The 20,079-nt window shown below is 34.6% G+C and overlaps 1 protein-coding gene across 1 annotated transcript; it reads left to right on the top strand.

Moving 5' to 3' along the window:
* The first annotated feature begins 8,394 nt into the window (after positions 1–8,394).
* LOC149943287 (glutamate receptor U1-like) lies at positions 8,395–18,317 on the top strand. The gene is made up of 8 exons (XM_090179608.1): positions 8,395–8,436; positions 8,540–8,649; positions 8,832–8,922; positions 9,086–9,247; positions 15,394–15,547; positions 15,621–15,841; positions 17,762–18,051; positions 18,115–18,317. The coding sequence occupies exons 1-8, from the start codon at positions 8,395–8,397 to the stop codon at positions 18,311–18,313; spliced, it is 1,269 nt and encodes a 422-aa protein (XP_090035734.1). The 3' UTR covers positions 18,314–18,317.
* The last annotated feature ends 1,762 nt before the right edge of the window (positions 18,318–20,079 follow it).

Raw genomic sequence — 20,079 nt, 5'->3', positions numbered from 1 at the left:
CGAAAGCAGTTCTTTCGCCCTTTGCCTAAAGGGGCCAGGACTAAACTCCTTAGCCTGTCTTTGGCCATCCATCTCGAGCCAGAGCTCAAGTTGATGGTTTGTCATGTACTTGGAAACCAGGCTGCGTATCAAGCCACGGGGGATAGGGACAGCAGGTTCTGGCCCACAGAACCCAGCCGTCGCACCCTCCCTGGCCAAGATGTCAGCCTTTTCATTCCCATGATACACCTTATGTCCTGGGACCCAATAAAGTTGAACCTTATTAAGCGTACCGAGATTGAAAAGGAGATCCAAGCAGCTAAGAACCAGTCTGGAAGAAACACTAGACTGGTTTAGAGCTTTTAAAGCAGCCTGGCTATCCGAACAAATTTGGATAACTTTCCCGCGATAGTTCTTCTTAAGACAGAAGTCAACACAGAAGCAGATAGCAGAAATCTCTACCTTAAAGACACTTGCATAAATCCCAAGGCTCTCGTAGAAGCCGTATTTGGTCGTTAGGCAGTTCATCCCTGCGCCCGCACCTAAATGGGTTTTAGACCCATCGGTGAAATAGACAACTTCCCCTCTGGTACCGAGGGTAACATTTGACCATTCTGTGCGGCTAGGGAAGTTCACGCCGAAAGGCTTACTAAAACGAAGTTTAGCAGCCATGTTGTCAGAACCCATTGAAAGAACAGGTAACCGACTGGAAATATCCCTAAAAAGCGTAGTGTGGCTCTTTTCCCAACTATTGGCCATCCACCACCCGTTTTGGTTTAGCCTATAGGCACCAAAAGTAGCAGCTTCCTCTATAAACAAATGTAGAGGAAGAATATTCAGTAGAATTTCTAGAGAAGCAGTTGAGGCTGTTCTCATAGCTGATGTTTTGCCAACGCAAGCTAGCCTTTGAAGAGTGCGCAGTTCTGACTGCACCGTTTTAAGAGTAACCCTTGGCCACCAGACTACAGCTGCATAGGACAGTATAGTATTGAACGATAGGTGGTAGACGAAAATTTTCAATCAACAAGTTGTAGAGCGTACTCGAACACCATTAATGAAATTGGTTTGGTCAAAAACGGACAATTTTTCATTGAAATAATACGTCATGAAAAAAACCAAGTTGGTGCTACCCAAAAAGGTTTACGACTCATGAAAAAGAAAGAGAAACCTATCTAATTTGAAATGATCGTATGTTGGTAAAGATAAAAATAGGGACTGCTTTTTAAGCCAAATCATTTTAAATCTATTTTTAGAGAAAATACAATTTACATAGTAGATCAATTCCAGAATTCACGCGTCTTATTTGGGGCAAGAATGTTGCAAGAAGTCCACGAAACCGTCTAATTTATGCCAACTGAATTTCCCACGTGTTTTTTATTTTGCACTACTCTGTCGCTTAAAGTGTGGTTCCATTTTATTATTTAAAGAGACAGCTTCGTTTTAAAATTATTCTCTGAACGTACTCCAGTAAAATAAAAAGATGCCTCGTTATACCTGTGAACAGCGGTCCAGGATGGTCGAATTATACTACGGAGATGGTCAACGAAATGTACTTGAATTGAGTCGATTATTTCAAATGTTGTATCCTGACAGTGTGTCAGAATTTATAGCCCGGTGTACCTACACCTCCGACTTCGGTCAGGTTTGGGCTGGAAACTGAGCTTCGGGCCACCCTAACGGAGATGGTCGGTGCAAACTGGCCACCTCGGCGGATTGGGTAGCCTGCTGTGGGGTGGCGGGCCTCCATATGAGGGCACGGTGGTCCTGTTTCCTGGCCTTTTGGAGCACACCGGGATCTACGGTGCCAGCTGTGCCGGGTTATGTGGACTGCTGTGTTCCCGTCGTTCCCCTTTAGGAGCTCTCTCCAAAGGGTATGACCTACGTAGGTAGGTTGTCAGCTGGAGTTGTTGCTATAGCATCCACTCTTAATCCCACCACTGTGTGCGAAGTGAGAATTGGTCAACCCATTGCCGCACCTTTAGCTGGGTTGAGTGGTTTGCATCAAAGGTGCGACCATCATTAGTAGGGTACTACTACCCATGCTGGATTTGTCACCTGTCCGGGCTTTGGGACGCTGGCGTAGGGCACTATGATGATAGGCCTCTGGAGGTATGGCCCCTGTTACTAGGTACACCGGGCTAAAAATTCTGGCACACTTCTATTCTTGTAGTATCGCCCAACCACTTTTTCTTCTTATTATTATTATATACCCTGGTTTATAATGTTAATACCAGAAAAATGCTTCATCCGTCAGAATTGCAAAATAAATTAGTAGCAAAAAAACGTTCATCGACGATGTTGGACATTTTGGTTGGGAAAACGATTTGTATTTCTAATTAGCTAAAGATTTTTCAAATTATGTTACGCTTTCATTAAAAAAATTATACACAAATCCAATTCTTGGTAATTATTATTAAAATGAATAAATATTTAATAAAATGATTAAATAATTATTCAAATGAATAAATAATTTTTAACATGTATAAATAATTATTAACATGTATAAATAATTATTAAAATGAATAAATAAGTATTTAAATGAAGAAATAAGTATTAAAATGATAAAATAAGTATTTAAATGATTAAATAAGTATTTAAATGATTAAATAAGTATTTAAATGATTAGCGCGAGAAAACTCGTCATTCCACGCAGTATCGGTAATGGTGAACACCTTGGGTCATCGGATTTTGATGAAATTTTACAGGATGATTGATACTGATATAGAACCTTTGTATGTCAAGTATTTCCGAAAAATATCAAGCTGTTATATTTTATAGTCATTTTTGTTATACCCCACGAAATTGGCCTTTTGAAAAGTTCATTTCGGTACCCCTTTAGAAAATATTTAATTCGTTCGTTAATATACCTAGTAATTTCATGAAATTAAGTGACAATATGTAATGTAAGCTGACGAAAACGTTAAGCCACTCACATTTAGCGTAAATAATATTTATCAAAAGCTATTGCATCATTTGTGTGAAAAAGATACTTTCGGGGGGTCTCTTTTCGTCCAACTCGAAAAAAAAACTGAACCCCCCATTTTGTAGTTATTAAAGTGATCTTTCCAACGATGTTTTAAAAAGTTTGAGTATTGTATTAGATAGTGCTGAAAAGTGTATTTTAAATTTAGCATCAAATTTAACATATTTTGTAAAATTTGCTTTATTTTAAAAACAATTCTTTGATGTGCTTTAAGCACTCACTGTCTAATTTAAAAGATCTTCCAGAAGAGCTAGAGGCAGGTGGTTTGGGTAAATGGCACAAAATATCTTTAAATGGTACAAAACATTCATCGCTTTGTCTAGGCCAAGTAAGAATGTTTGAAATGGGGTCTCTTTTCATGAACTTCAAACGATAGTCGTTTTCATCTTTGAATACTTCAAGTACAATGGCTACGTACCATTCTTGGTCGTATCTGGCAGCAACGTACTCTCCGACTGATACATCTGTAAATAAAATTTCAGAGCTCATTTCCTCGACTCTCGCCACTGAAACTTTGGAGCCAAACGTGTCAGACGACAGTCTGTACATACAAATTTCGTATTTGTTTAATGGTACGAATCTGTGGTGACTTCTGGTTCCCATTACAGTCGACGCCGATGAAAATCTTTTCTCTAGCAGATTTTTGTGTTGTTTCACTTTTTCTTTTGAAACATAAAAAAATTTCATGCCTTTAATATTTTGGTTCGCCCAAGTGAAAAATTGGACCGCTGTGACTATTTGTTCGGTGACGGGTAACTGCAAGGAAGCTCTGGCTACGAGGCGTTTTGCAGTACCTCCAATACCATCGCAAGCGTTTTTGCCGTGGCTGGTAGCAAAAAAATTCAACTCTGCCGAAAACCCAAAATCAATTTCGTGGTGGCATAAATTAATGAAGTTATTTCGGTTTTTATATTGTGAACTCGCTCCATCGCTGAAATAGTGGATGTGTTTCAAGTTAGGAAGTTCCATTTTAATGTACTTCAAAAGCGTATTGATAAAACAGTGTACTGTTGAATTGGTATGGTCCATTTCGTCACTTACGACACACGCACTCAAACATTCCAATTTTTCATCTTTCTTGTAATATACTGCGAATGGGTGAAGCGTTGCTTGTAATTCTCCCAGTGGAAGCCTTGTACAGCGTCCTGTACCAAAAATGAATAATTTTCGGCGAAATCCAAAATAATTATTGCCTCGTTTTCCCCCAATTCTTCTTTCAATCGTCGAAAATATGACGCCTGTCCTTTCGCAATGAAATGGTGCTCTAATGATTTACGGATACTAGTCGCTAGGTTTTCAATGAAATCAGACACTGATAATACTATTTCTTGTAATTTGGTGCGGCCGTCTTTATGGATCCATTGTCTAAAAGAAATTTTGTCTTCTAGATCAATTTCACTTTTTTCATATAATGATTCTAAAAACAGCTTGAAATTTTCACGACCAGGACAGTCTTCACATAAATGGAGCATACATTGTCGCCTGTTAATATCACAAACAAATTTTGCCATTATGTCTTTGTAATTTGAATTTTCAGGTAGTGCCATCGACATTAGTTTAATGTTTTGATGGATTTCGCAAATACAAACGGAGTGTGAGCCACTTGAATCCACAGTTATACACCATTTGGGTCTAAGTGAACAAAATTTAGAAAATCCAACTTTTGCCTCGGGATTTTTACTTTTAAACTGTACATATATTTCCCTAATGTTTGATAAAAGAAGTCGTTTCTGTTTATGAATTCTTTTACCCTCGATACGGACTGACACAAAGTCTTTCCTTCCTGGGCAAATTCTCGATATGTCATCATATTCGTAAAAATTTCTAACCAGATCAACCACTTCTTCAGATAGAGTATTACCAATTCGCTTCTCTATTTCCGGTAGAAGCCACTTTTGATTTTTTAGTATTCGTGATTTCTCGGCCAAAAATCTTGTTACTTTAAATTCTTCACATATTTTCTTAATTGTCCACGTCAAAGGAATTCGTTTTAGAAGTTTACAGTTTTGTTGTCTTGTGGATTTGTGTACTTTTTCTTTAAGGAGAACAATCAGTTCCTCAAAGTGATCTTTTCTCGACGTACTTGCTTCATATTCTTCAACTGAAATATTTATGTTCTTGGCCAATTTTCTTTTAACCCCTTGTAAAACGTCGCCTTCTTTTTTTTTAGCTAAAATTAGTCGTTGTTTAACTGACAAACTGTGACGTGTTAATGGTGAAACGTTCAAATTAAGAAGAGTTTCATTTAAATCGTCACGTTCATCTCCCGAAAATACGAAAGAACTATCAGATCCCAAGCTTTTCTGGGACGAAGACTGACTAAATATACTGGGCGACGGTCCACAATTAGGGGAAGTTGTCGAAGATGAACTTTTCGAATTTTCTAGAAATATCTTGCTGCAATTAATGCACAGTTTCTGTCCTGGTTTACTCTCCGCTCCATAGTTTTTTTTTAAGATAACTACGTCTTCTATGGTCAAGGTTTTTTTAAGATGAGCTGAAAATGTTTTTTTCAAAAAAATATAAAAACGTGGGAAACACTAAGAAAATTCGTTTAGTTTAAAATTAGTATAGTCTAAACATTTTCGATTCTAAAATTCGATTCCACTGTATCCTCGCCATATTTAATTTTGAATAAATCGTTTATTGATATAACAAAAGGGGCGTGCCAACCATGGGGGCAGCAGGGCTACTTTACCCTGCTTCTATTTCACAGCGGGGGCGCCGCTCCCGCTACTTTTTCCCAAGGCAGTACACCATTGTTTTGTGTGCGAAATAAAAACGCTGCGGAGCTAAAATATTTCGTTTTTGTTTAACCATTTTGTTTTAGGTAGATTGGTTTTGCCCCCGCTCTCCTAATAACGTTGGCACGCCTCTATTTAACAAATATGTAAACAATGCACTTACCGTAAACAACTTTTTTGTGCGATTTAAAAGGATTGCAACAGGTTTTTTGACAACATTCGTATTTATCCAAAAGTAAAGCGCGATGGAGATGACAAACCGTTTTTAACAACTCACGACTTGAATTTGTGCGAATAGCTAGCAAATTTTTATCATTATCATTAAGGTCATTCATTAAGTAAATTCCCTTAGAAACACATTGCGTAGTTTTGTGACAGGTTTCTTTCTTGATTTCACCAACAGAACATGTTGGATAGTCGGAGTCAGTGATGCTGCTATTACTAGCCATTTTAGGGACTTCTTTGATTGCTTTTCTGAGCTAACGGCAACGCTAAAGACTTAAGATACGTGATACAGCTGGGCACACGAAAAACAAAAACAAAAAACGATTCGACAAGACTAATCACTAATCGTGTCCAAATATATTATTTCTGTAGATTATATCTAAACCACTAAATTATAGAGGTTTCTAATTTGGTAAATTAGACAGCGAATACCTAAAGCACATAAAAGAATTTTTCTAAGATGTAAATTAAAGTAAAAGAAAATAAAGCAAATTTTACAAAATATGTTAAATTTGATACTAAATTTAAAATACACTTTTCAGCACTATCTAATACAATACTCAAACTTTTTAAAACATCGTTGGAAAGATCACTTTAAGAACTACAAAATGGGGGGTTCAGTTTTTTTTTTCGAGTTGGACGATTTTTGCTATAGCCTTCGAAAAGAGACCCCCCGAAAGTATCTTTTTCACACAAATGATGCAATAGCTTTTGAGAAATATTATTTACGCTAAATGTGAGTGGCTTAACGTTTTTGTCAGCTTACATTACATATTGTCACTTAATTTCATGAACTTACTAGGTATATTAACGAACGAATTAAATATTTTCTAAAGGGGTACCGAAATGAACTTTTCAAAAGGCCAATTTCGTGGGGTATAACAAAAATGACTATAAAAAAATAACAGCTTGATATTTTTCGGAAATACTTGACATACAAAGGTTCTATATCAGTATCAATCATCCTGTAAAATTTCATCAAAATCCGATGACCCATGGTGTTCACCATTACCGATACTGCGTGGAATGACGAGTTTTCTCGCACTAATCATTTAAATACCTATTTAATCATTTAAATACCTATTTAATCATTTAAATACTTATTTAATCATTTAAATACTTATTTAATCATTTAAATACTTATTTATTCATTTTAATAATTATATAGGCCATCAAATTTAACTCGAGTGAAAGTAGGTTATTCTTCTCATTTACCTTAGAGGGGCTTTTTGGTAACAATTCTACGTCACCTGACAACAAACACTAGGTAACCGCTTGAAAGAGTGATTATTATGACGAATTGTGATACCTGTAGTGAAAACCTTAATCTTTAAATACAAATAACAGTTTTTAATAGTGTTAAATATTTAATTCAATATTTTCTGAAATGGTCACCAAAATGATTTTCAATTTCAGTTAATATCGACTTTTGGTTATTTGTGGTTTCAAACCAGTGTCATATGCCTAATTTAAAAAAAAAATTTAAGTCTTATTTTTTATGTGTAGAAAATGCGTTACAAAATCTGACGGATAAACTTGTAGGACTACACTAGTTAGAATTACCAAAAAATATATCATGGTAGTGCACATCGAGGCCCATTCAATAAAGAGTATGGTATGTAAAAACAAGAAATATAATGGTCAACCCGCCAACCTCAATTACAAACCAAAATCTATAATCAAATAGTTTTCGAATTAATATAAATGGGATAATATAAAAGATTTTATTCGTGGTCAAAAATCCAACAATCCGTTCAATCAGTTCTATCGAAGAACCCTTTGGCAGATAGGTGAAACGAGCTTAAAATCTAAAATGGGAAACTAGTTCTGCTTTGGTCTATTCTTCCATTTTTTGGGTAAGATTAGTTAACGTTCTATCTTAATGTTTAGTTCTATATTTTTGAATATAAAGAACACATTTATTTATGTTTTAAAATATTCGAATTGAAATCACCTTATTCAATTCCCCTTTCCTACTCCTAAAATGTACTTCAGAAAATATTTGAATATAATTGTAGGTTATTTATTTAGCTATAAATGAAAAATAAACATGAGTTTTTTTTATAAATGATTGAGCCTCCTTGCTTATAAACCATTATCCACAAATAAAGCAATAACGGAAGTAGGAAACAAATAAAAATTAACTCTAAATTATTTTTTTACACTTAAATATAATATAATATATTGTTTCACTTCAATGAATTGGCATTATTATAATTTTAAAGTTGTGTAAATATACCTTTCTTTCAATGCGTTTCAATGATATTTGTGTATAATTGACAATAATATCAGTATATTAACTCCAAAACATGGAACAGGCGTATTTCGCGAACAAGCTTGTGTCGTAAGCGATTGATTGTTCGAGATTTTAATATATTGAGCGGATGTTGGTTGCATCTCCTTCCGTACGAACCATTGCGTGGAGAAGTGGGACAAACTTGAAAGAAACGTTATCTTTGTGAAATGGATAACTCTTCAAATGTTATTAGAGCATTGTGTTTTCAAGTAAGATACTTTTAATTTCATTTCATTAGGTATACAATCACATGGAGGAGTTCAGTAACATTAATGTTTTTGTTTAACGAGTTATTTGATTATGTGTCTTTAGGTCAATCCTTGGCTAAAATTGATAAATGTTAACAACGATAATGAAGTTACGGAAGCCGGTGGACCAATGTTTAAGTTGTTTTACGAAATTAGCAAAAGATTAAATAAGAAGTAGGTGTTGAATATTCAGCTTACAAATATGACTTATTATTGAAATAAATTGCTTAACTATTTTGTTCTTAAATATTCTACCTAGAAATCCTAGGATTTAAATTCTTCGCATATTTAATCGTTATAATTTAAGCAAATAAAGATCAAGTCGTTTTATTGAAAATAATTTATTTCAAACACAGATATACAATAACCAAAAATGGATTACCATTTTTTGGAATCAAAACAGCCGCCGGAAATTGGACAGGAATGATTGGTGAACTCACCAGAAATGTAAGTTCTTATTAATTGTTTCATAAAAAAATGACTTTTTCCTTTAAATACCAGTGGCACTTTTGCATTTTAATTTAATGTGTTCTTTAAAAAGAGCACCATTAACGCGCTTACAGAGCAGTTTTCATTAACTCATAACTGTTCATATTTAATGTTATTATAGAGAGCTGACATTATCATATCTCCAACGGCAGCTAGTTTCCAAAGAACCAGTGTCCTCACTTATAGCAATAGCGTTTTCTTTACGCATCTCTCAATCATTGGTTGTTCTTCAGCTCCCATCCCAACAGACGTCGCCGGGCTTGTGATGGTCTTCGACTGGAAAGTAAGACACACTTGAGGTTTACAAATTGCAAATTTCGTATATTTCTTTTCTGTGTGCTCAGCCCGTCGGCCTTTATTTTTTAAATAATAAAGTTACCAATGATTGATCTGTGTGATATATTCCCAAATAGCTAATAGCGATTTTTTTAAAAAAAATATGAATTTTAGGTAAATTTTGTTAAATAATTCAGTATTTTTTAGGTGAGGCTAGATTAAGTTGGGTTAAACAGGTGAGGTTAGATTATGTCTATATGCATATACTACTAATAAAATAAGTGTATAAAAGTAAATAAGAAACGTTTAATCTGTACGAAAATGTAAATATTTATTAAATAAAGAAAACCGCACATTTTGTCTATATTTGGCCGAATGGGGCGGTTGTCAAAAATCGCTCAGTTGAATGGGATTCGGTCAAAGGAACTAAGCCATTTAGGAAATGTAACGTTTTTATCGGTAAAGCCCCAATTCCTATTCTCCAACGAACTCATTCCATAACGTTAGCATTTTATTTATTTAAAACTATAAGCCTAACGAAATAGATTATTATTAAGTTAACAAGATACTAGAATTTGATTAAGAATAAAAACGGATTACAGTAATCAATCAATGAAGATACATATAATTAATGAATATTGAAACTAATACTATACAACAAAAATACGTCCTGGCTCTAAATGGCTATTCCACAAATTACTAATGAATAAAGATGCAGATCAACTAATGACTTAACGGCTATGACGTTCGCACGACTGCTCAGACTAGCACGACGCTACTTTTAGCCTCTGAATCGGTGGGTTAGCCTTAAAGCGATATGTGCACGGGTTGATACGAGTAGTTCTACTTATCTATCTTGGTATTTCGTCGTAGAAAGCCGGCGATAATTCTTGACCACGGTGCTGGTCTTTGGCAGGATACGGCTTTTCGGTTGAGCAAGGTTTTTCATTTGTCGAGAGAGTTGTTAATTTCGCTTGACCCTTCAATACCTATCAGCTCGCGGATCACGGGCTATCACGTTCCCATATCGCCACACTTGGGCTTTTTCCGAGAGGCGCTATTGTTCCCCCTAAGTCAGAGTGTTCCACAATGTCTTGGGACCTCATACGATTAGTACCTCATTACCCCCCATTGATCCAGGAGCGTTACTTTGGATTCCAAGAAATACAATACAATAGAACGCGAGAGGCAGGATTTTCCCCAAAAATATTTTACAGTTTTTTCCTACTATTTACAAAAGTGTATTTAAGAAATATATAGATGAATACAGAATGTATTCAGCGGGATGAATATAGGGCATGCAAACAAATAAAAAACCAGTCGTTGCGCTAAAAGCGCCTAAACATTCCTTGCAGTAGCTTCCAGGTATCTGTAGAATGTATTAATATTACTGGGAAATAGCTTCGCCTAGGGATTGAATGTCAATAGGCCTATAATAACTTTAAGGGAGTACTCCTTGAATACAAATTCACCAAATACCGAAAATCAACGCTTCTTTAAACAAATGGTTTGCATATAATGATTATGTTTATTTTTAAAAATTCATTAATTATGAGCTACTAAAATTATGGTAAGTACGATAAAGGTGTTATGGGTCGATCCTCGAAAACAACTGTAAAAGTGAAGTTCAGTTTTATTCCTTGAGCCAGGTGGTTTCCATTTAATGATCAATTTTCTAATCGAAAGGCGATAAACATTTATGACAAAAATCAATTAATGATTTAGTCTTATAAGGAGTTTGTTAATGACAAACTATGATTTTGACCAGAATAATTTATCCCTTTTATTTACATTGAAATCAACCCGCAATAAAATTCCATCTTGAGTTTAATGGAAATATGAGCCCTTCTTGCACACAGTTGGTTAAGAACAATGATAGTAATAAACAATTTAAAATATGACATGATTTTGTATCAGCCGCTTGTAACTCGTGCAATACAGCTTGCATTCATATTCTTCATGACGATCTCGAATTTTAAGATTCTGACCAATACGAAGACTGTCACCCTCATATACCTCCAGTCATTCCACTTGAACCATCGAATGGTGGAACGCGCCTCGGATCCATGTGCTTTTCATATTGAGCGCCGTTCCTTCAAATACTTGACCGTTGCCCAAACCAATCTAGGCTAAGCAACGTAGACATTACTGCAATAGATATTTAACAAACACTCTCTTAACGGAAGCTTGAAAAAGGGAAAGGCTAGATAATATAATAATAAGAATAATAATTTATTAATCGAAGACACATGAAAGCTGTACATCATTGTTTTAACGGGCGAAGTTCTGGTCTCACTTGTAAGACCGCATATTTGTAACACTAAATTTGTTACAAAAATATTTATATATTTAAACATTTATATGAAATTTGGGTTTAGTTTTGGTAGTATTTAGTTATATAAGAGAACAAGAAACGTAGGTGTCTATTTAAGACAAAACCCTCAATTTAAAAAAGCAAATTTGCAATTCGAATGCATTTCTTTTTATCAAAACGCATTGCAGTAGTGATCATAAAATTTCGTATGAAAATTCCTCAGATAGTACAGATAAGTTTGTGATGTTATATTTATACAGGGTGTTACGGTTCAATTTCTTAAAAATTCAGAAGTGTTTTTTATAGGTCCCAATGAGTAAAAATTGTCAAATAAACATTGGTTCAAAAGTTCCTCGTTTCAGAGATATGGACTTCCACAAACCAACCCCCAAAACGGGTACATAGCCTTAAAAGTGACCAACGTTTTTCTTCACTGATAAAATAGTTTTCAGAAAATGATCAGTTATTTATTATCAGTCAAGCGATAAAATGTATAAAAAGCAGCAAAAGTCAATTTTTATGCTTTAAGAGGTAAGAAATAATAAAAAATTTTGTCGTCACAAATGCATATAATTATTAAAATTAAAAATACAAATGCTAATATGGCACATTATTCCTATAATAAAACGCTTATTGTACGAATGGGCACAAGTAAATGGTCAAGAACCTCAAAGATTGTACCATTAGCAGATTCCTTAAAGAGTAAAGTATCTTCAAAAAATTGGGGATATGCCTCACCATTTAGCTTGGGTAGTAGAAAATATGGTCCAATTAAATGGAGTAATTAAATGGAATAACTAACAGTGCCACACCAGATGTTAAGGCTAATCGGCTGTTGGTGAGACCTAACACTTGTGAGTTGAGTTTAACTTTGGCTCCTCCACTGGTGATGGTGATGGAAATTGAGTATTTCATCAATAAAAATACATACCAAAGACAGAAGTCAGCCCCGTTTAAAGCTTGACCTTTTGAAGGTGATATGGCTGGAATTGTTGTCGATGTAGAATTTACCATAACATTATGTGAACTGACCTGGTACTTGTACCGGGATAATCTTCAAAAATGGTCATTTATGGTCTTTGATTATGAAGGATTTATAAGTCATGGTGAAATTAGTATTTAGTAAAATTGTATAAAAGAGACACGATAATTCATGACTGATTAAAAAGGTTTATTTGTAATGTTTACAATCACGGCGAGCTTTCCAGCCGTGGCTCCTTTTCAAGCCGAAGTCTTAATAATGAAAATAAAATAAAATTTAAAATTATAACCAAATATCAACCGCAATTTTTTACAACTCTTATCCGGTGACAAATTATTTTTTCCGTTTTTTTGGCACTTTAAAATCTCCCCAGGGTTTTATGTCTAACGGACCGTTATCTTAGTTTAGTTTTCCAAATTTTTTAATCAACACAGATTCTTTAAAATTTCTTTTATGCCAATTTGATTCCTTTTTTAATATTTCCGCACTATCCCATTCAATTGTCACCGGATAAGAGTTGTAAAAAAATGTGGTTGATATTTGGTTTTAATTTTAAATTTTATTTTATTTTCATTATTAAGACTTCGGCTTGAAAAGGAGCCACGGCTCGAAAGCTCGACGTGATTGTAAACATTACAAATAAACCTTTTTAATGGGTCATAAAGTATCGTGTCTCTTTTATACAATTTAACTAAATGGTCATTTATGGGTGAAGGTTATGAAATAAATTGAAAGACACCACCTTTGGCCTAAATCATTAAGCGACTTTTAAAGCAATTGATTCGACGGTCCGGGTTACATTGCGTGGGAGGGTGGTGGCAAGCCCTCCATGCCTTCTAGCTTCTAAACCATTTCATCGAGCCCGTCCGTACATCAAATGCCTATCCGCATATTCTTAGAAAAGTATGCCATATTAGTCGCCACTTTTATAACAGTTAATGACTTTTTTCGAAACAGTGTGCTATTTTATACTTCACTATGTACTCACCTATGCATTCGAAGGAGCTACACATAATTTCTTAATGAAATTGATTTTCAATTTTCTTACTCGCAATGTAACTTCACCCATTAGAAAGTTTTTTATCAGCTCCGTTAGTAAATCGCCGGCATTTATATCTTTGATTTTGATAATTAGAAGCATTCGTGATGACAAGATTTTCTTGTATCGCTTGACAGCCTCATATTACTTTTAAAAGCACAATAATTAACTTTGGCCACTTATCGTTTTAAAAACTGACAAAAAACAACTGATCATTTATGAAAACCTTTTTAGTTTAAAGGCTGTGTATGGGTTTAAGGGCTAGTTTTTGGTAGCCACCATCTCAGAAACGAAGGAGCCATGTTCAGTTAACATTTTAACTCAATAGGACTCATAGAATACGCCACTTAATTTTTGATATAGGCACTATTTCAACATCGCTTATATGAATCTCAACTATTTTAACATGGTGAAGCTCGTGTCTATAGAGACCATGGCATAGTGATATGGTAACGTTACGCTATTTAGAGTAAAGGTTAATAAAACCACCGGTGAACTTGTTGTTTATTGAGGTTAACGGTAATAGTTAGTGTAGGGAGCTGTTGCCTCACGTGGCATGAAGGGCTTAAAAGTCGCTTGATGACTTAGGTCTAATGTGGTGCCTTGGGTATAAGCCTGGCTGATTGTTCTTATTCTTGATTACGTGAAAAGGTAGAAGAGTCCATAATGAAATTGGGGGGGACTCGGGGAGGAAAAGCTAAACACTAAAAAAATTATAGTAGTGATAAAACTTACGAAATACTCGGACCAATATGCCTTGGAGAATAAAATTAAAAATGAAAGTCAGACCAAATAGATCTTCGAGTCAAAAACCAATTGAAATGGAAATAAAATAGCCAGAGTTTCCAGCGCTAAACTGGTTTCGCCCTATTTGGAGCTCATCAGTACGGCGAAAACAGAAGTTAAGCCTAAGCATTATAAATTTCAAAACGCGTTTTGTTTAGCAACGGAAAGCCAATTAGGGGATATTGGTGGAGAAATTTTAGAGTTGCCCGATTTTCTTCTCAATCTTCGAATACTTGCTGAACAAAGTTGGTAATTCGTTTAACCTTAATAGACGTTTTGTTAATAGTTAGTAAAATTTCAAATTGAAATGGGAGGATTTTATACTTTAAACTACGAGATTTGCTGTTTAAACGTGCTCAAGTGTATTTTCAAATTTTGGAGGCCTTCTGTTTAAAAGTGACCGCTCATATGTTCCAAGTTGGCACCATTTTGATAAACGTTGATCGGTATTATAGTCCAACGTGACCCATTTAATGTTTTTTCAATTCAATTCAATTCAATTATTTATTAGTTTTTTTTAAATTAAATGTTTACAAGGTAGTATGGGGCTAAGTCAGTAAGCGACTTGTGCCCCTCCGCGACAAACAGAAATCAAGTATAACATAAAGGGTTAAAAAAATAAAACAACAGACAGAAAATATATATAACTAGAATATAAACAATTTAATTTAAACAACAGCCAAATGATAAAAGTTTAAGGGAAAAAAATATAAAATTATTGTAGCCGCTGAAATTTTTTTTTTTAATTTCAGATTTAATAAAGATAAAATTATTAGAAATTTGTAGAGAACGCTCCAATGAATTAAATGTTCTAAATTAAGCATATAAATTAAAGTGCTAATAAGTCGTCGTAGAAATTGTACAGAATAGGTCGAATCATGCTTCCCTGTTTGTTATAATAATTTTAAGAAATTCGTATTGCTTCAATATTGTAGATATTGTCTCTTTATGTTTTTTCTCGAAAAACAGCACTTTACCCGTGCGAGCTCACAGAAATTTCGAAATTTTAATTTTGAACATTGATCTTTGTAGATTTGGCTGCTGCTGGGGGTAGCAGCTTCTATAATGATCTACATATCATCACTCAACATAAAATTAGAAAAAGGTCGAGTGAGACTATATACATTAGGAAGACAGAAACTGCTCAACCTGATCTTCGATTACATCTCCGTATTCCTCTTCGAAGGTATTGAAATTCGCAAACAGCACAATTCATTTGTTTATCTTAACTCAATACCACAAAAAATCTTAATTGACAGCATCTTCGAAAGAACCCGGATCCGAGAAGAATCGAATTTTGCTTGGCACCTGGTGGTTAAGCACATTGGTTCTAATGAACGCGTTCTGTGGCCTATTTCGGGCCAATATGATGATTCTTAACGAACCAGAAAATATCGAAACACTTGGACAATTGGCCAATCGCGTGGATGAATTCCATCCTTACATTTGCAAAGGAACTGCCTATGAGCAGTACTTCAAGGTAAAATAAGACAGGTGGGATCTTAATACGTTGTTAAAATCTCAAAAAGTTGGGGTCACGACACGGAAGACACCAAGTGACGCTGCTGCTCAAAAATAACTTCTGACCTATCAAATGAAATTTAAAAGGTCGTTTCTATTGACCCCTGAAAGTTGGGGGCAAATACGCTGTTAATATTTACCCCCTGAAGTTGGGGGTAAATAGACACTCCGCGTATTTTTTAGCCCAATTTACGGTGAAAAAAGATTTAAATTTAAGGGAGAATGCAAAAACCTAGAGTTACTTTGAGGGTGGAACTATGGTAAATTTTATATTGGTCAAAGCTATTTTACCCCAACCAGAACGAAGCCCCGAAAGTCGGGGTAAATAGTAACATCGAACGTTGCCAGCTATTTCCCCCCAAAAATATTGATATCTAGGTTTCGGTGGGAAATAGCCTTAACCGCGCGTATCATGATAATTACCCTCGAAAGTTGGGGCTTTCATTTTCAAAGATAGATTGTGCAAGTAATAAGGTAGAATTCCTTAAAGGTCGTAACTTTTCATTTAAATTGTTATAAGAAATGAAATCAATCATAGTTATAACATAAAAGAGAAGCAACTTCATCAGCTGTAATCATTTGATTGTCTGTCTGGGTATAACCTTTTTAAAGAAATAAATAGGGGTAGTCAATAAATTCCAAAAATATACTTTTTTATTATTACACTAAATAGTAGTTTACTCAACTTCCTTGATTATTCATTGTTTGTGTGTCTGTTGTATATGCAATATTTAGAGAGACAATTATGGTTTGTCTATAAAGACCAAAATATTATTTTATTTATGTAATGTTACTATACGTATTTTCATCCCATATACTTACTTGTGGGTACTCATAAATAGACATTTTTTAGATTTGAACAGCGGTTGTCACTACAGATAATTTTTAACATTATTTTTATTAATTTTTTCAACTAAATCATTTTTAGCTTGCAAGAGTGTTTTGTTTTGTTATTAAATATTGTGATTTTTTTTATTAAGTTGTAGCTCTAGTTTTCGGTAGCAAATTTAACTGCTTTATGTTACCAGAGAGTAAAGTCGCTTCGCTATAGAGAGACTAAATTCATTATTCACGTAATGTTAAAATTTCATAGTCAGTATCCTTGGTTCATTGCTGAACTATTAATGATATAGCTCTTTAAAATTTAGACTACTAGAAACTACCGTCAGCTAAATATTAGTTTATAAACTATTCTGAGGATGGCATTAATCAATCTTAAAATGAATCTATACTATACTATGATTACTATCCGCCATGACAGTGTGATATTGGCTAGAATCTTGTCATCCAAATTCAGTAAAAATTCAGTAAGTTGAGTAGACAAAACATTAAACTAAGCTTTACTATCGGTATGCCCCTTTCGGCAATCGTCGAAACCAGCGAGATGGTTCTTAATTTTACACAGTTATAACAGTCAAATCTGCAGAAGCAGAAAGTTAAGGAGACGATTAATGTGTTACCGTCATTTCGCCCCATAGAGTCATTTCTGTAGCATTTTCATCATACTCTCATCAGATGACCGTGTGACTATCAGTGGCGTAACCAGGATTTTGGTTCGGGGGGAGGGGGGAAACACCATGGAAAAAAGATTTGTATGTACAACCATATGTTTCGGGGGGGGGCACGTGCCCTGGGTACCCCTGGATAAGCCCTGGTGACTATCCTGTATCATATAAATTATCCTTTATGTAGATCCCTTCTTTACTCCCCCAACTATGATTACACTGATTTTCATTAATTTTCTCCCAGCAAAATATTTGGTCAGTATAGGCTGTAATACCCATCTGACTGAGACGTCCCAGACCACATTGAGATAAACATATCATTGATAACTTTAGAATTCCGTTGAGTATTTATTCGGTTTTGATACTTTTCACAGACCGGAAAATCCCCAGAATACAAGAAGATTTGGGGTGCCATAGAAAAATACGATGGAAGCAAAAAGTGGGGCGAATTTTTCTCCATCAAAAATATTTTGGGATTACAAGAGAGGAAATATGTTCTGATCAGCGAGGTGGCATTGATTAAATACAACATTGGAAGAGCTTGCAATCGCCTGGGTTCTTCGCGGCTGTATATCGGACACGAAGCTTTTTATCACCATCTTGTTGTTTACGCTTTTAGAAAAGATTACGAAGACACGGAGTTCATGTCAAATTTTAATAAAAGGTTAGTGCACTAAGAAAAGGCGGCTTTAATCAATATTAATGATTAAAACCTTCTATTTACTAGAATAAATTGGGCTATTGAAGGACACCTGTTTGCCAAATGGGTGGAAGATGAATACGTTGACTATATGAAGTGCGTCTCTGCTACCCATGTAGCGACTCCGCAACCATTGGGTTTGGATGATTTACGTGGAATATTTATTTTGCTATTGGTGCTTCACGCGTTGTCCTTTATCGCGTTCTTATTTGAGCTAGTTATCTGATTTTTCCAACAAGTGTACTCGGCGCTTGTAATGTGCCGCTTATAATTGTTTCTTGTATATTTCAGTAACTGACCTGACCTTAAATTTGGTAAAAATAATAACAATAATCAGCGAGGCTAATACCCATGGTACCGCCATAGGCCCAAGTCACCTAGCGACTTTTTTTCAGTGTTGGGCAAAATTTAAAATAAAATGCTAAATACTTGCTAGATTAAGTATTTAAAATAAAATACTAAATACACTTTGGAAAAAGTATTTAAAATAAAATATTTGATTAAGGAACAGTTCCTTTAAGTAACAATAATTGCTCGAAATGAGTATCTGTCAGTCTATTTATCCTTCAAGTATAAATAAGTTTAAAGCAAATTATGCGTAATATAACCTTTTACGAAATCACCAGTGTTTTTTTTATATTTTATATCTGTTGGGGTAACGAGTACGGTTTAGAAAATATTCATGCCCTTGCTCAAAGATATTAATTCACCAAGGCGGGGGAAGGTGGCGACACAGTGCAAGTCGTGGCCTTTCAGGAGATGAATCAAATCAGAGAGAGGGAGTTACATAAATGGGGAGAGATTCGAATTCAGAATGGAAACCCTTTGTCTATAATCAATCACAAAATCTTTATTTAAAGGAAAGTTCCAGATTTTGTTTTAGCTCATATGCATAATATGGACGACGCTTTCGAACAAGGAAATTGACTATTAAAAAATAAATATTATGTATGCATTTAAAATTATTAGCATAAAATTAAAATTTATGGGCGCCGCCATTTTCATAAAAAGCGGGCTCTCAGGTCGCAGCATTCTGATTGGCTCTGGTTCCCAGCTGAAATAATCTTACTGTATAGCAGAAATATTTCTACAGATAGTAAAAATAGTAAAATTCTTAGTTTGTTTTGTATGTTTTTCTCTGTTTTTGTTTACATAAATTTAAGTTATGGCAGGGCGTCTTAATCCTTATGATTTAGACCCTTTATATAGCGATTCAGAGTCGGAATTGATGCAAAATGAGGCAATTCAGGAAGAAAATGGACGAAACGTAGGCATAGAAAATATTTTTAAAACAGTATCTTACTCATCAAGACAGGTGTTATCTGTGGTAAACGTATTAACAGAATAAGTTTGTTTCTACAGCAGCACATGCCCACGAACCGGTCAACCTGTATTACATTGTTTCAGGGGTTGACGAATTTAGTTATAGATAGGCTTTCTCTAGAAACTGTCTATATAGAAGCTATATGCACAACAGGAGACGACCACCAACACCAGTAAATTTAGCAAACCAGTAAGAATTAAAAAATACTTAATGAGTAACTAAATTAATGAAAATTTTCAATTTAATTTTAGAATTAACATGATATACCACAAATTGGGAAGAAATGCTACTCGTATGATTCCGTTATGTTTACTACTAAAAAGTAGCAGATAATATCCCGAAGAAGGTGCAATTAACTGCACAGGTTAAAAACCTGTTGCTGAAGTATTAGCGCATGGGATTAAATGGATAAAAATATCCCCTATGGTTAAACCTGTAATCTTCGTCAGAAATAACCACACTGTGATATTAACGGTTTTGTTAGATGTTAGCTGTTTTATATTTAATTATTTATGTTAAAATAGCACCTTAGGTAGTTTTTACTCATTTTAAAATATCATACCAGAAAAAAATAAGTTATCACCGAATTTGTACATGTACATGTAAGCTCACTTAAACTTACTAACGATTTCTCACTGTTTACATTTTTTTACATGAAATTCCATAAA

This window comes from Leiobunum rupestre, chromosome 6 (assembly GCF_980474605.1).
Source record: "Leiobunum rupestre chromosome 6, qqLeiRupe1.1.hap1, whole genome shotgun sequence".
Classification (NCBI taxonomy): Eukaryota; Metazoa; Arthropoda; class Arachnida; order Opiliones; family Sclerosomatidae; genus Leiobunum; species Leiobunum rupestre.
This window is presented reverse-complemented; position numbering and strand designations above follow the sequence as displayed.

Coding starts and splice junctions, on each gene's coding strand:
- LOC149943287 (XM_090179608.1), top strand. CDS start 8,395: ATGGATAACTCTTCAAATGTTATTAGAGCATTGTGTTTTCAA. Junction 9,248..15,393: donor TGATGGTCTTCGACTGGAAA/GTAAGACACACT, acceptor TGATCTTTGTAG/ATTTGGCTGCTGCTGGGGGT. Junction 18,052..18,114: donor ATGTCAAATTTTAATAAAAG/GTTAGTGCACTA, acceptor TCTATTTACTAG/AATAAATTGGGCTATTGAAG.